At 38.5% G+C, this 14,935-nt stretch overlaps 2 protein-coding genes and 1 pseudogene across 2 annotated transcripts; 2 read left to right on the forward strand and 1 right to left on the reverse strand.

Moving 5' to 3' along the window:
• Nucleotides 1-16: 16 nt before the first annotated feature.
• On the forward strand, nt 17-3,646 carry LOC137710883 (probable UDP-N-acetylglucosamine--peptide N-acetylglucosaminyltransferase SPINDLY). The gene is made up of 10 exons (XM_068450038.1): nt 17-574; nt 689-781; nt 880-981; nt 1,084-1,251; nt 1,342-1,430; nt 1,531-1,652; nt 1,820-2,001; nt 2,320-2,607; nt 2,856-3,003; nt 3,126-3,646. Exons 1-10 carry the CDS (start codon nt 185-187, stop codon nt 3,497-3,499), a joined length of 1,956 nt encoding a protein of 651 aa, XP_068306139.1. The 5' UTR covers nt 17-184; the 3' UTR covers nt 3,500-3,646.
• A 5,246-nt stretch (nt 3,647-8,892) lies between these two features.
• On the reverse strand, nt 8,893-11,678 carry LOC137710576 (CBBY-like protein; annotated as a pseudogene).
• Nucleotides 11,679-12,653: 975 nt separating this feature from the next.
• LOC137711240 (peptide methionine sulfoxide reductase-like) lies at nt 12,654-14,824 on the forward strand. The gene is made up of 2 exons (XM_068450469.1): nt 12,654-13,099; nt 14,333-14,824. Exons 1-2 carry the CDS (start codon nt 12,767-12,769, stop codon nt 14,585-14,587), a joined length of 588 nt encoding a protein of 195 aa, XP_068306570.1. The 5' UTR covers nt 12,654-12,766; the 3' UTR covers nt 14,588-14,824.
• Nucleotides 14,825-14,935: the final 111 nt, after the last annotated feature.

A 14,935-nucleotide genomic window follows, 5' to 3' on the forward strand; every position in this document is an offset into this window, starting at 1 on the left:
TCCCTTCCTTCCCTTTTTTTTTTTTTTAATTTCTTCTTCGGGTTAATGGTCACTTCCTGGTTGTTACTCTCTGTTTGGTTGCCAAGAAAATCAACCGAAAGAAAAGAAAAACTCAGGAAAATGGTCTAAACAAAAAGTCTTTCAATTTCTCCTCCTCCATTACTGAAAGGCCGAAAGCACAAAAATGTCCGACCACAACGAGCCACAGCAGCCGTACCCAGCCGCAAAGAGCTCAAAGTCGCCGCCACAGCCACCGAAACCCGCCGCTTTCTCCGCCAATCTCAACTCCGACCCTCCCGAAACAGACGGCGCAGCTCCCTCCACGTGTCAGCACCACCACACCTCCCCAGTCTTCTCTTTGCTTCCCCCTTACCCGAAATCCTCCGACGGGCAATCAGCAGTCAACGAAGGCATCGAAGCCGAAGGCAAACGCTTGAGCAAGCTGGGAAAAAGCAGGTCGAGGAATTGCAAGGTGGACTGTGCAATGGATGATGGAGCTGATGCTGCCGATGGGTATCTTCCTGGTCAAGGAATTTCGTCGTCTCGTGAAGAAAAAGTCAGCAGCCTCAAAACTGTGAGAACCCATTTCAATGGCGTTTGTGTTAATTCACTGCTTCTTGAAATTTGAAAATTCGATTGAAATTTTGACTGAAAATTTGAAATGGTTGTTGGGTTTTGGTGGTTGTAGGGTTTGGTTCATGTGGCGAGGCGGATGCCCAAAAATGCCCATGCTCATTTTATACTGGGTTTGATGTATCAGAGATTGGGGCAGCCTTCAAAGGTGGGATTAGTATACTTGTATATTGACTCTTTGGTTGGATTACACGGCTAGTATGTTACTGCGGATGTTTTCGTGTTCTAATGAGTTCCGGGTTTTAGGCAGTTTTGGCATATGAGAAGGCAGAAGAAATTTTGCTCCGCCCTGATGCGGAGATTGACAGGCGTGAGCTCCTTTCACTAGTTCAAATTCATCATGCGCAGGTTGAGGACTAGTCTTTTGGTAAATTGTAGTTTTAGGTTGGTGTTTTTACGTAGTTATGAACTTTGCTGATCCAGCTGGTCTTTTTTTTATCAATTGTCAAGTGCCTTATGCTAGAAACTTTGGGGGATGGTAGTTTCGACAAAGAACTTGAACCTCAAGAGCTTGACGAAATTAATTCCAAACTAAAGGAATCAATGCAATCAGATGTAAGACAGGCAGCTCTGTGGAATACCCTCGGCTTGATACTACTTAAGACTGGTCGTCTGCAGGTACAAGTCTGTTGATTCCATTGTTGGTTATGGTTGCTCTTTCTTTTCCGTACCCTCACATATTCTGAAATGACTGTTATTACTTTCTAGAGTGCAATTGCAGTTTTATCATCTCTGTTAGCTGTTGCCCCCGACAACTATGATTGTCTTGGAAACCTTGGGATTGCTTACCTTCAAAAGTAAGAGCCTATATGTGTAGATACATTAATGCCCTCTTCAATGTTATGACCTCTTGTATCCCTTTCTAACTCGAAATCTTTGCAAATGGTCTTTCTTCAGCGGAAATTTGGAACTTTCAGAAAAATGTTTTCAGGAGTTGATACTCAAAGATCAAAATCATCCTGCGGCCTTAATTAATTACGCTGCCCTCCTTTTATGTAGATATGGTTCGGTTGTTGCAGGTATGCTTTTGATGAGTTTGACTCTAGCGATATTCTTTTTAACAATACCTATTATGTAACTTTTTTGAGATCATAGTGAATACTGGTGAAATTTTGCCAGAAAGCTGTTATAATACGTTTAGTTGGAGAACCTGCATGAAATAGCTTGCTTTTGGTTTAATTCTCAGGTGCTGGGGCAAATGCTGGTGAAGGTGCTTCTGCAGATCACACTTCTGCTGTCAATGTCGCGAAGGAGTGTTTGTTTGCATCACTAAAAGAAGATCCTAAAGCAGCACATGTGTGGGCTAATCTTGCTAATGCATATTATATGACCGGTGATCATAGAAATTCCAGCAAGTGCTTGGAGAAGGTGCTCGTGGCTTATTGCTATAATAATTTATTGCTTATTTCTTGAGGTGGTTCATTGGTGTTTTTTTTTCTTGGTTTTATATTCATTTTGTAGAAAATGATGATGCAAGAACGTTTTCTTCGCATGTTTTTCTTTCTTTTTAGAAAAACAAAAGAACTTATTATGCATACTCTCATTAATTATGCTTGTGTTGCGTACTGGTCATTTGCTATTGTAAAGGACAAAGTTTTCATGCTTCTTTTACCGTTATGCCTCCTACTCCATCCTTAATCGCTGACAAGTTTGAGCTGTTTTCTCTTATCATTGCATGCTCCTCAGGCGGCAAAACTGGAGGTCAATTGTTGTATGTCTACTCGATATGCTGTTGCAGTTCACCGAATCAAGGATGCAGAAAGGTTTCAAGACCCTAGTGACCAAATTTCCTTGGCAGGAAATGAAATGGCTTCAATTATAAGAGATGGAGATTCTGTCTCGGTTGAACTTCCCATCGCATGGGCAGGCCTTGCGATGGTGCACAAAGCCCAACATGAGATCGCGTCAGCATTTGAAGCTGAACAGAATACCTTAATGGAGGTAGAAGAGCATGCTGATTATAGTTTAAAGCAGGTAATCACAATTGTTCCTTCTAATATCATCTTTGCACAACCTGTCGGTTCACATGTGCACAATCTGACTATGCAGTAAACAAGAGCCTTTGTTATCATGTATAATGGAACTTAGAAAGCTCGCCGAAAATTCGTATCTTTCAGTTTCCTATGTCTTATGTCACCCTTCATTGTTCTGTATGTTATTTGGAGAATCATATTCATGTTCTTCACAATGCACTTCAACTTAGGCAAGTTGTTCTTATGTAGGCGGTAGCAGAGGATCCAGATGATGCTGTGCAATGGCACCAGCTTGGTCTCCATAGCTTATGTACTCGGCAATTCAAAAACTCGCAAAAGTACCTCAAAGCTGCAGTTGCCCGTTTTAAAGAGTGCAGCTATGCATGGTCAAATCTAGGTGTGTCCAATCTTAAGACCCATTTTCGTATCTTTTTAATACTTTTAGTTATCTCTCTCTGTCTCTTTCTCTCTCTGAAGTTGGTGAAGTGTTCACCTATTAACAAATACATGCATCACCAGGTATCTCACTGCAACTATCAGATGAGCCATCGCAAGCTGAAGAAGTTTACAAGCGGGCTTTAGCATTGGCAACAACTAAACACGCCCACACTATATTCTCCAACCTCGGAAATCTCTACCGCCAGCAGAAGCACTACGAACGTGCCAAAGCAATGTTTACAAAGTCTCTAGAGCTCCAGCCTGGCTATGCTCCCGCATTTAACAACTTGGGTCTCGTATTTGTTGCCGAGGGTCAGTGGGAGGAAGCCAAATTCTGCTTTGACAAAGCCCTCCGGGCAGACCCGTTGCTGGATGCTGCCAAGTCCAACATGCTTAAAGCGGTGTCTGCATCAAGTTCATCTGCAGGCCTGTCCTCTAGTCTTCTTCAAGATTAATTTGTATTTTGTAAGCAAGTGTAAGGGGTAGGTATGGTTTCCTCAGTCGTGATTTAGAATTGTAGAACCGTATTAACTTGCGAAGTTACGAAAAAACGAGGAGAAGCCTTCCTCTGTATTTAGAGGGTAGAGCTGATCTTCCGGTCCGATGCTCCGTTGTATCTCAGTTTTGTATCATAAGTCAATTTTTCAGTGCAGAAAATTCTTGTCGAATGCATTGTTAGTTTCTTTCTTTCATTTTGTTGAGATTGGGTTACCTCTCCGATTAATGTTTGATACGCACAATATGGGCAACATGATCATGCGGGCAAAGGTTCAATACGATAGGTTGACATGAAGTTGGGGTTGCTTTTTTTTTTTTTTTTTTTTTGAATAAATGATATTATTTACACTAAAGGGAAGGGAGAGAGGAGGTGTGCTTAGCTTCATAATGGGCTAGCAATAATGTGGTTCAAACTCGCATTTGGCGAGAATCAAACCTAAAACCTCTTACTTACAACTGAACAGGAATATTACTGGATCGTAGTACTAAGTGGCGAAGGTGGGGGTGTTTGACACAAATAACAAAGTGCATGCATGGAACGGGTACTAGTAAGAATTTTGTAATTTCTTTTTAATTTGCTTATGATATTATGTATGTATGTTTTAAATTATTAATCATCGTGTTTAAACTATCATTTGTCTTGATACTTAGCTACCATTAGGATATTTAGAAAAATAATTTGATGCAATTTTGATTGGAGAGTTGTTCGTAAAATTGGCTAAGGCCTTTTGTTTCACTTAAGGTGAATACTACGTTTTAAGCGTTCCATGGTTTTTCAAAAGGTTCTCTCGTGGCTAAAACTCAAGTATTGTTTTAAGGGGTCTTTTGATACGAGTCCAAAGTAACTAAAAATTAAACCTATTTCAAAAGTCAAAAGTCAGTAAAAGTTAGACCTATTTCAAAAGTTGGCCTATAAAATTGGACCTATTTCAAATTTTCCTTTTTTTTTTTTTTTTTAATGAGTTTTTTAAGCATTAATTACAAAGGGAAAGAAGTACGACCCTACGGTTTGGCCGCACAAGGGAAGTCCAAAATTTAGCAAGAGGCTAGCAAGAAAAGGTAGAGCTTTGCTCATCCGCCCAATTTTTTTTTTATTTTTTATTTTTTTTTACGTGTAAAAGGTTGAGGTTAACTAAAATGTATTTAGTTAAATCTCAGCCACTCATTTGTATAATAAAATGTGCGTGAGGGAATTTTCAAACAAAGGCATGCTTGTTGTTTTTGTTAAGAAAATAAGAAATGTATGAAGGTAGACATCACATGATTTATGTAGGTTGTGAGCAGCGTTAAAACATAATAGCATAATGCTTGTTCTAAACTTACTTTAAAATCTTTAGTTCATTCCAAATTTAGAACAAGCATCATGCTCAGATTATACTTTAACGTTGGTCACAACCTGTATAACACATGTTGTCTCAGTCTTAGGTGTTGGAGTGAACTAAAAAGTTTAATTTTATGGCCATTGTCCAATTTCTAGCGACCCTTCAAAATCTTCTTCCCATCTATTTATCTTGCTTCTGTCCTCTCATTCTTACATATTTTTCGAGAAAGTACCCATTTTTTTTAATGTGTAAATATATAGTTTTGTTCAAGACAAGAAGAAATGGTAGAATACTAGAATGTGGGTACATGAAAGAAATTGTGGATGATGATAAGCTTTCATAAGTTAATGACGTACATTATATGTCATTCTAGTTGATTGGTTGGATTGGTCTTGTAGTTGCGTTTGGGTTGCTTCGACTAAGAATATGATTGGTTTTAGTGTTTGTTTTAAATTAATAGCAGTTGTTATTTAACTAGTTTTATGCAGTTTAATTTATTTAATTTGTCTAACTTTATGTCAAAATCAATTTTTTCAGTTTGCCAAGCAAAGGAAGAGGCCAGCGTAGCAACACTTACATGCAAAAGCAATTTGACGAGGTCTGAAGTGAATGGTCCGAGTTAGCGTTTTCATGAAGTGATTGGTGGTGTGATTAGTGGTGTGATTAGTGGTGTATACATAGGGTAATCTCAATCCATATGCAGTGTAATTGATTGTGGTGGTATCTCATTTTGGGCATCTAAAATATATATACGAGTTCATCCATATGTGACAGTAATCAGTATGAAAAAAAAAACTAATGAATGTGTTTCTATTTGGACCCAAAATTACATCATCGGCCCGTGCAATCAAGGCTGTTGAGAAAGCATAGCTCCCAACCGTTGGATCGAAGGGTGAAGATCGTTTTGTTATTATTGAAGGATAATATTATGATTTTTATCATAATTATCTTTTAATGATAATTAAGATGAGATATGTATCTCCAAGTTGGAAACATGGTAGCACAATTCAAGTTGATTTTGGATGTTTGGCATGTGAATGTGTGGGTGTGATCAGTTTGGTTGACTGACAGATTCAAGTGGTATGCTGCAAATTGATTATTATCCATTTAAAGTATGGTGATAATTAGTAAACAAATGAATTTGGAGTTCACTTATACGGCTGAAGGTTATTATGCATGCATGGATAAAATTATAAAGGGATGGTGGAATAAAGAGCACCCTCGAATATCCTTGGCAGGATGCCAAGAATCTAGTCGGACAAATTGCATCAGATTGGAACTCTTGGACTTTGAAAGGATGGGAAAGATGGGATCAAGTTCGAACTTTTTGATAGTGCATGATTGCACCTAGTCAGATTTGGTGGAAAGATAAGTGGATTGCCGTGATGCTTCGGTTTGAAATGCATGGCTAAGAGATAAACTTGCATGCTAATTATTTGCATGCCTTGGTTCCAGCACGTGGAGATCATCAAATACTTGGATAATGATGGACAAAATAAGGAGAATAGGAGATAATGATGGAGATTTTAAATTGGTTGGATAATTGCATGATAACTCCATGCATTTGGTTGAGTCTGATCCACGCCAAAATCTCGTGCAATATTCAAGGATCAAGTCGGCGCGTCCCTATAAATACAGAGGCAATGGCAACAAGAAGAGGGTATTTTCCAATTCAACACATAAACTGCCATGTGCAAACTCTCGCTCTACGCGAAACCTCTCAATAACCTTGAGATTTTTATTTTCTTTTTCCGCCAATGCATCTTCAATTTGGATAAACAGCACTATGAAGGCAACCGGTAACATCTTTAGTTTGGATAAACAACACTATTGCCATAGAATCAACCGACCACAGAGCACCTTCAGTTTGGATAAACAGCACTGCGTCGAGGCTGACTGGTTATCTATCCAAGTCTCGGTCGAGAAGGATTTTCGAATCTTTATTGGCAGAACTCATCTCATTAGCCTGCTCGGCGAAGTGAGGTGTTACAGATTACTAGGCTCAGCGCATTGAACGCCAAGTTATTTTATGATTGGATATTCACAAGTAAGTTTTAGAGTTCGGCATTTTGATGGCTGAACCACATTTACCATTAAGGCATACATCTCTTTTGAGTACTTGTGTCCGTATAGTTTGGTGTCAGTTCGGCGTGCTTATACTCTTACGAATATAATCACCGTGATCGAACCTAGTGCCTATGATCCGTGAACTTCGCAAGACTAGCAGCCTTGTTTTCAGGCTCTAGAACCCGAAGGTTGTGATGTGTTCCTTCCTCGGCCGCAGTCGCAAAATTAAGAAGTCAGCAACGCGCTCAACGCAACATCAACACATTTTACTCCCCGGCCGAGCTTGGCAGACGAGTTGGCATGCCCCACACATAGCTGAAGGACGTAGTTAGCTTTATTGATTACTTTGCCTGCGTGCCACGTAGGCTTGGTAGTTTTTAGGGTGAACAATTTCATATTTGGAATGTGAGTTGTTCATTGTGTGTTGGTGTTGTGTGTTACAAAATTGCAAAATGTATTTGGTGTCACAATACAAGTTTGAAAATGATGCCTATGTAACTTTGCGTATCACAAATTAGCTTTGAAGCGTGCATAAGAGAAGGCTTCAAGTATTTAAAAAGCATTGATTCTCAAAACATTTTAGGCATTGGCACTCAAAAATGAAAAACTTTAAGTAGGATTAACGATTAAGGCATGTAATACATAATGAAGTGGTTGAGTGGCCTTTAATATCTTGATTATTATAAGCGAAAAACATTAGTTATGGTCATAATTTGTCTTATGAATTCGGACCATTCAATTTAAATCTTTAAATCTTGCGGCTCTCATTAACTAATTTTATTGTCCCACCTTACATAAAATCAAGTCCTTGAATGACCCAGATCTTTCTTTTGAACGGCTCGAGTCTTCGAATCCATTGGCTTCGAAGGGTTGTAGTGCTGTCACGCCCTGTACCGGGCATGGCAAGTGCATATTGATTGGAACAAAATTTGTTGTTTTGTAAAGAAATTTTTGTTTTGGGATGGTCACGTGGAAAAAGTACAATACGACAGTTTCATGGTGAAGGTTGCAAACAGTGGAGGTATCCAGACAATTGGTTTTCCACCACTAGTTTCAACTAACGGTACAAAGTGCATCCGTGAAATGAGACGTTAAGGAAGTGGTGTTTAAATCAATCACGTAATGTCATATGAAAATACCGAAACACATACGCTAAAACACGTTGCATAATAGGTTTGAGACACCCCATCACATTTATTATTTTCGTTTTATGTCAGAGATTCTAACATACAACCGGAAATATATCTCATGCCCATTTGCACTAGTCACGTCAAATTACGTGGCGAGTGCTAAGAGGCCAAAAAATCTGCCGGGGGAGCCGAGAATCTTCAATAAATCTCACTGATCTTGTGCAGAAGAATCTGGATTCTAGGAAATGCTATAGCAACCAGTTTATATACCATAAGTTCTCCTTTCGGAGTCTCCAAACCTAAAAAGCTTGTATGGCTGCAACGATAGGAACTTCCATGGCTGCGCTTGGTCACAGATGCTTCACCTTCAAGTCCTCCAAAAACATGATCACTTACAAACCAACAATGAAAATTGTTTCCTGTTCCTCCATCAAATATCAACCGAAAAGAAACACTTCCTTCAACTCTCCTCTCAACACCAAGCATGCTACTTCCATCATCACCGCCGTTGTTTCCACCATGATTTCCTGTGATTCTGCGTTCGCTGCAGAAGTGGCTGCGGTGACTGGAGAAGGTGACAAGCGTGTCCTCGCACTCCTAATTCCGATTATTCCTGCTATACTTTGGGTGCTTTACAACATCCTTGGGCCAGCTTTGAACCAAATTAACAGAATGAGAAGTGAAAAGTGAGGTAGTAAAGCTTCAAGTGATAGCCAGTGCTTCTGTTACTTCTGCACTTCTGTACAACACTCTTACAACCAAAAATCTAAATTCCGTTGTACAATATTTGTAAAATGGTATGTGATTTATAGGTTCGAATGAGTTGTGTTTAGTAGAGTAGCACAACTATATTATGATTAATTTCTATTTGTGAATATATTCATCAAACGGTAATCATGATTAATTGTAATAATTCACCATCGAGAGATTCACAAACGAAAACATAGTTTGCTTGAGAAGAGCCGGTTTGTACTTATAGATCCGGACTACTACCAAATGCACGCTAGCACTCTTTTATTATCTTAGCTGAAACCCTAATCAGTAATCACCATCCAAAGATTGTAGATTGAAGACTGGCATTGAATGAAATTAGCCTGTCGGAAACTGAATGTATAGGCTAGTACACAGATTGCTTGAGAAGGCTTCTGCAGAATGCTAAGTCAAATCGCTCCTCTGGAGGATCTCCGATGACGTCAAAAACTGCATCTGCCTTCTGAAAATCTTCATCAACTGTGTATCTGAAACCAGAGATTACGAGACGAAGCAAACATGTTAAACATTCGATTGGCTAGAAAACATTGAGTTTCACTCAATTCATAAGCATCGGCACACAAAATATAATCTGGAATACCAAGAAGGTGGGAAATAGGCAAGCACTTTATTTTTGTTCATGCAGTGAAAGTAAGTTACCCGCTCTTGGTTATGACACACTTCATTCCAGCAGCTTTAGCAGCTGCAAGGCCTATAGCACTGTCCTCAATTACTACACAACTGCGGAGAAGGAAAAGACAGTATTATTTGTCATGAACAGAAGGCGCGTTTTAAGCACGAGAGTCGGATATCCTAGAAACATGGGGCAGCTGATGCAAATAGATCTCTTGACTTCACTTGGAGGAGTAAAGTTCAAATACAATCCCATCACGAACAGAAATGAGTTGGCCCTTCTTGCCCTGTAAATGGTATAATATACCTTGAAGGATCAACGCCGAGAGTGTTAGCAGCCAATAAATAGATAGCCTGTCAAAAACATGAAAAGATGTTAGTGTCTTGTAAAATCAAATAGGATATTTCATTCAAAACAACATGAAACCAACATCTGGAGGGATCAAAATTTACGGGATCAGGCTTCTTGCGAGGAACCACTTCTCCAGCAAATATCTTGATTTTTTCTGCCCGTTCTGGTCCCAGCAAGATTGAAACTATTGCAGAAACCTTGAAACGAAAATGGGGTTCTTACGTCAAAATGGGATGTCAGCTATCTATCAGAAATAAATCATGTATCTGATATAGTAAGAAATATTGTTACAAGATTATGATCACTTGTCTTTATTCCGCATTTTCATTTTTCAGGTCCATTAACAGACAATGTCAATCTCACCCGCACACAATAGATTCAGAACCGTGTAAGCGTTTGACTATGATTTCTTGCACAGTACTTGTATAAAACCCAGACGGAGGAGATTATTGTCACAAAAAACTAATTACACAAGAAATTAAGCCGGGAAACCTGATTAAGCATACCGCCTTCTCATTGGAGGCGCTGCAGACGGCAACTTTAACTCCTTCTGCTAAAGCCTCATCTATCAGCCTGTACAAGTTGATAACAGAAATTCACCAACCCAACATCTGAAATTTGAAAACACATTTAGATAATCTTACACCACCTACTTATACAATATCTCGTTAGTATACTCATAACAATATTCATAAAAATTTAAAAGCCAAGTGCTAAAGATTCTTAAGTGAATGATTTTTCTAAAATCCATTTTCTTATCAAATTAATGTCCTTAATGCCTGATGTAAATAAATGCGTGACCATACCAACACGCGTGCTTCTTGGACTGGAATGCACCTAGGTGATGTTTTGCTTGAAAGACTAATATTGTTAGTGAAGACTAGCAAGTTTCAGAGCTAACATAATTCATTACTTCCGAGTTTTTAAACCAGAAAATACAAGAGAACTACAACACAAAAACTTATGCAAAAGCAGATGATCATATGGTAACCAACTTTGCAACCCCTGGCCGAAGCGGCAGTGACTTTTTCTCAATAAGGGCCAAGAACAACTCTGTCTTTCGCTTGTGAAGTGAAACTACGAATGCTTTTCTTTCTTCTTCACTCTTCGGAGCATTTTCCGGCCAACCCGTGTTGTTAAAATAGGTTGTCATTCTACAAAGACCACAACCATTTGAAGACAAATATAATTCAAGTTCTGCAACTAAATTAGATGTTGGCCAAATGCAATAGCAATAGAATATTTTGAGAGGCAATTACCTTTCTTTTCCACCTGCAATCTTGAGCAATTCGCCGAATAAATCGACATCCCAAGTAACACCCAATTCTTTCTGTACAATCAAATTATGCAGTGTCACTAAACTAATTAACCCATGAAAGTTATCGACTTCTGCAAATAATTCCCATCAAAGTAAAAGGCTTTACCAAAAGCTAATTAATTTCTCCAAAAGCGACAAAACCCAGATCGAAAATTCCAACTTCTCTTGTAAGTTCATCACTTTATGAGCTTACCAATAAAAAAATTCACAGCAATCGACCGAAAGCAAGAAAACCCAGTGTGAAAAATTACCTCTTTGAAAGTGTTGTTGAAAGAAATCCGGTGACCGTCCTTCTCCGTGTCGACAAGCACACCATCGCAATCGAAGAGAAGAGCAGAAGGAAGAGTAGAAGAAGCAGAAGCAGAGCTAGATGTTGTTCCAATCTTGCTGCTCATTGTTTTGCCAATGATTATTGCTGTGCCCACCAGTGAAGATTGTAAGGTCCTTTCTTGGGATTTGAGGTTGGCAATGGGTTGTGTTTTTGTGAGATGGCAACGGGTTTATAAAAGATAATGTAGCTAAGGTATGACAGGACGCCATTGACGCCATTTGAAATCTCTTCAAAGTTCAAATTAATAAAGTCTCCAACTTTTGCAACTATGAGCAGTTGGTCCGGCGGTACCCAACCCACTTCTACTTGGTTGTAAAGAATCTACCCAAAATTTGCCTCCAAAAATCGGACTTAAATCTCTTACTTCATAAAGAGGAATACTACTAGATCGTAGTACTAAGTGTCACAATTCGATAATTTTAGAGAGAGTAGATATACATAAACAAGGTATAACCATAAACTCATGTGCTCACTCAACATTCGTAAAGGCTTTAGGGTATCACAATATCTTTACTGGTCCATAAGATCCACTAGTCCTACCACGCATGGTAAAATAGCGAGATTGTCGATTGCCATGGTCATACAACATACACTAACCTCACCTCCAGAATATTGACTATTAGATTCTTACCCTCCTTAGATTTAAATGATCGAATTTTACGGGCAACCTGTAAGTGAACTCTCACTGTCAAGTCATCACAAAAATAATACTGCTCAAGTCACATAAAAAAGATTAGTACTTTATGAAGTCAAGGCCAGCTTCCTGTTTCCTCGTTTGCACTTTAAGTTTGAACCTCTCCTCTTTTTTTTTTTTTTTTCCGTGAAGTTTGAACCTCCTTGGTACACCAACAAAAAAGGAAAAAAAAGTATTAATTTGAAAGTGTAAAAACGTGAACGACAGGATTCGAAACTCTGCTGGCAAGCCCAGCTGATTTCTAGTCATGCCCGATAACCACTCCGGCACGTCCACCGATGTCACTTTTATTGTGCAATGCTTTTTTAATTAAAACAATAATAAATAAATAATGTTATTCACATTTATTTTTTCATATGTATTTTGTTAATGGTTAGTTGTTAATATTTTTAAACTCATTCTATTTAATAAATGAAAATTAATAATGATATTTAAGAAATAAAAATAAATATGTAAATAGCATTAATGGTCAACGTACTGTAGAAAGTTGAAAACCGACGTGTTGTTGTAAGCCGTTAGCAACGTCTGTATCTGGCCGGCTATGGCTGCTAGATTCAACTATCACACCTCTTCATAACAATCCATCCACTCCTCCCACTCCTCCACAAAATTCAATCAGCAAGAATAATGGCCGCCGCTTCCGACAATTCCGCTGTCAACAACCCGGCTCGGGGCCCGGACTCGGATACTCCGGACAATCCGGGTCACGAGTTCGCTCAGTTCGGATCCGGGTGCTTCTGGGGAGCGGAGCTGAGGTTCCAGCGAGTGGTAGGGGTGGTGAAGACCGAGGTCGGGTACTCCCAGGGCCACGCGGACGATCCCAATTACAAATTGGTGTGCACCGGAACCACGAACCACGCGGAGGTGGTTCGGGTCCAGTTTGACCCGGAAGTCTGCCCATACAAGGATCTGCTCTCTGTGTTTTGGGATCGTCATGATCCAACGACGCTCAATCGCCAGGTAATTGGTTTTTTTGAGTTTTACGGGCCGTTGATTTTGTAGCCAAATCCAGTTTCTTGTTCGCGCCTTCTACGAATGGAGTTTTACTTTTGTACTTATCATTTCTTTTGAATTTTAATCTCTGGCCCTCAAAGCCAAAAGTAAAACAACAACAATTTTATTTTACGTTTTTGCCCCAATATCGTAAGATTCGTTTGATGGTGCTTTCAATCATGATTGAAAGTACTCTAATAAAAATGTTTTTAAAATCAATATTTAGTAAAAATATAAGTAAATTCTAAAAAGCAGTTAAAACACTTCTCGTAAAGAGCATATAATTAGTACTTCTTCAAAAAAGTACTTCTAGTGATTTTGAATTCTAAAAATAATTTCACCAAATATGATTTCAGTTATTTTAAAAATACTTTTAAATGAGCCTTAATGATTGCCAAATTTCAGCTAAGTTTGTGATTTTAGGGGAAAAATTAGGCTAGTGTGAGCAAATAATACGAGTTAGGAACTTTTGATCCAAAATAAAACTAAAAGGACATTAAACAAAAAGAGAAAGAGTAGTTAGTATTGAGGTTGTACCTCAGTTGGTAAAGAACATTTCACTGTTATTGTTTAGATTTCAGATTCCCTTAACATCCCTTGTAAAAAGAAAGGGTACTATATTGTGAAATGTTCTGAAATATGTGATGGAACAAATTTATTAGAACCGTTCACATTATAAATCACTAACTACTCTTTCTGCGTTTTTTATTAATTAGAACCGTTCATATTAGTAAAAAGAAAGGTTTTTTTTTTTTTAAAAGAAAGGGTACTATATTAACTAAGGTTAGATTTCATTATATCGTGAACTCTTTCTTCATTTTTTATTAGTAATTTCTGAAATACTAACTACTCTTTTTGCATTTTTTATTAGAACCGTTCATATTACAAATCACTCTATAAAGATCGCTTCTGAAAAAAAATCAATAAAAACTAAGGTTGTTTAATTATTTTTTGCAAATATGATATTTATAGAGTGATTCATAAAATGAACGGTTCTGATCATAAGTACAAAGCTATGTGATTTGAACACGAAGAGTTGTGAGTCAAGTTCGTACTCATTCTTGAGTAGCCAAGCATTGTCTGTTCTCGAGTTGTACTACCTTGACAAGTATGGCGTACTCCTATATATTTTTCCCTTGGGGTTAACTACTTGTACATGATTGTTATTTATTTATCAAATAAATTTGTGGTATGCATTAGGGAGGAGATGTTGGCGCACAATACCGATCCGGAATCTACTACTACAACGAAAACCAGGCTCGGCTGGCCGAGGAATCGAAGGAAGCTAAGCAGGCGGAGTTGAAGGATAAGAAGGTGGTGACGGAGATCCTCCCGGCAAAGAAATTTTACAGGGCGGAGGAATACCATCAGCAATATCTCGAAAAAGGAGGAGGTAAAGGCAACAAACAATCTGCCGAGAAGGGTTGCACTGACCCTATCAGATGCTACGGTTGATAAGTTATGCATGCATTTGATGCCATATGATTAAAAATCTTCCTAAATCGTAGTCACCAACGATAACATATGGTGCGTTAATATCTGCCGTAGCTTAAATAAATGAGGTTCGGAGTGGAACTGACATTGTACGCATGAAACACTGTCGTATCTAATAGTATCATGTGGCACTTATGTACCCATATCGTTTATGTACATTTGGCGTCATGTTTTTATATGTCGAAGCTTCTTTTGTACTAGTTTTCGGGTTTAATTTTCCTACTTGGTTTGATAATATTACTACTAGTGAATTGAGGAAATTTACAGATCTTTAGAAAATACATGAATAATTCAAACCTAGGAGACAAA

Source organism: Pyrus communis, chromosome 12, assembly GCF_963583255.1.
Source record: "Pyrus communis chromosome 12, drPyrComm1.1, whole genome shotgun sequence".
Taxonomy (NCBI): domain Eukaryota; kingdom Viridiplantae; phylum Streptophyta; class Magnoliopsida; order Rosales; family Rosaceae; genus Pyrus; species Pyrus communis.

Coding starts and splice junctions, on each gene's coding strand:
- LOC137710883 (XM_068450038.1), top strand. CDS start 185: ATGTCCGACCACAACGAGCCACAGCAGCCGTACCCAGCCGCAAAGAGC. Junction 575..688: donor AAGTCAGCAGCCTCAAAACT/GTGAGAACCCAT, acceptor TGGTGGTTGTAG/GGTTTGGTTCATGTGGCGAG. Junction 1,252..1,341: donor TTAAGACTGGTCGTCTGCAG/GTACAAGTCTGT, acceptor ATTACTTTCTAG/AGTGCAATTGCAGTTTTATC.
- LOC137711240 (XM_068450469.1), top strand. CDS start 12,767: ATGGCCGCCGCTTCCGACAATTCCGCTGTCAACAACCCGGCTCGGGGC. Junction 13,100..14,332: donor CAACGACGCTCAATCGCCAG/GTAATTGGTTTT, acceptor GGTATGCATTAG/GGAGGAGATGTTGGCGCACA.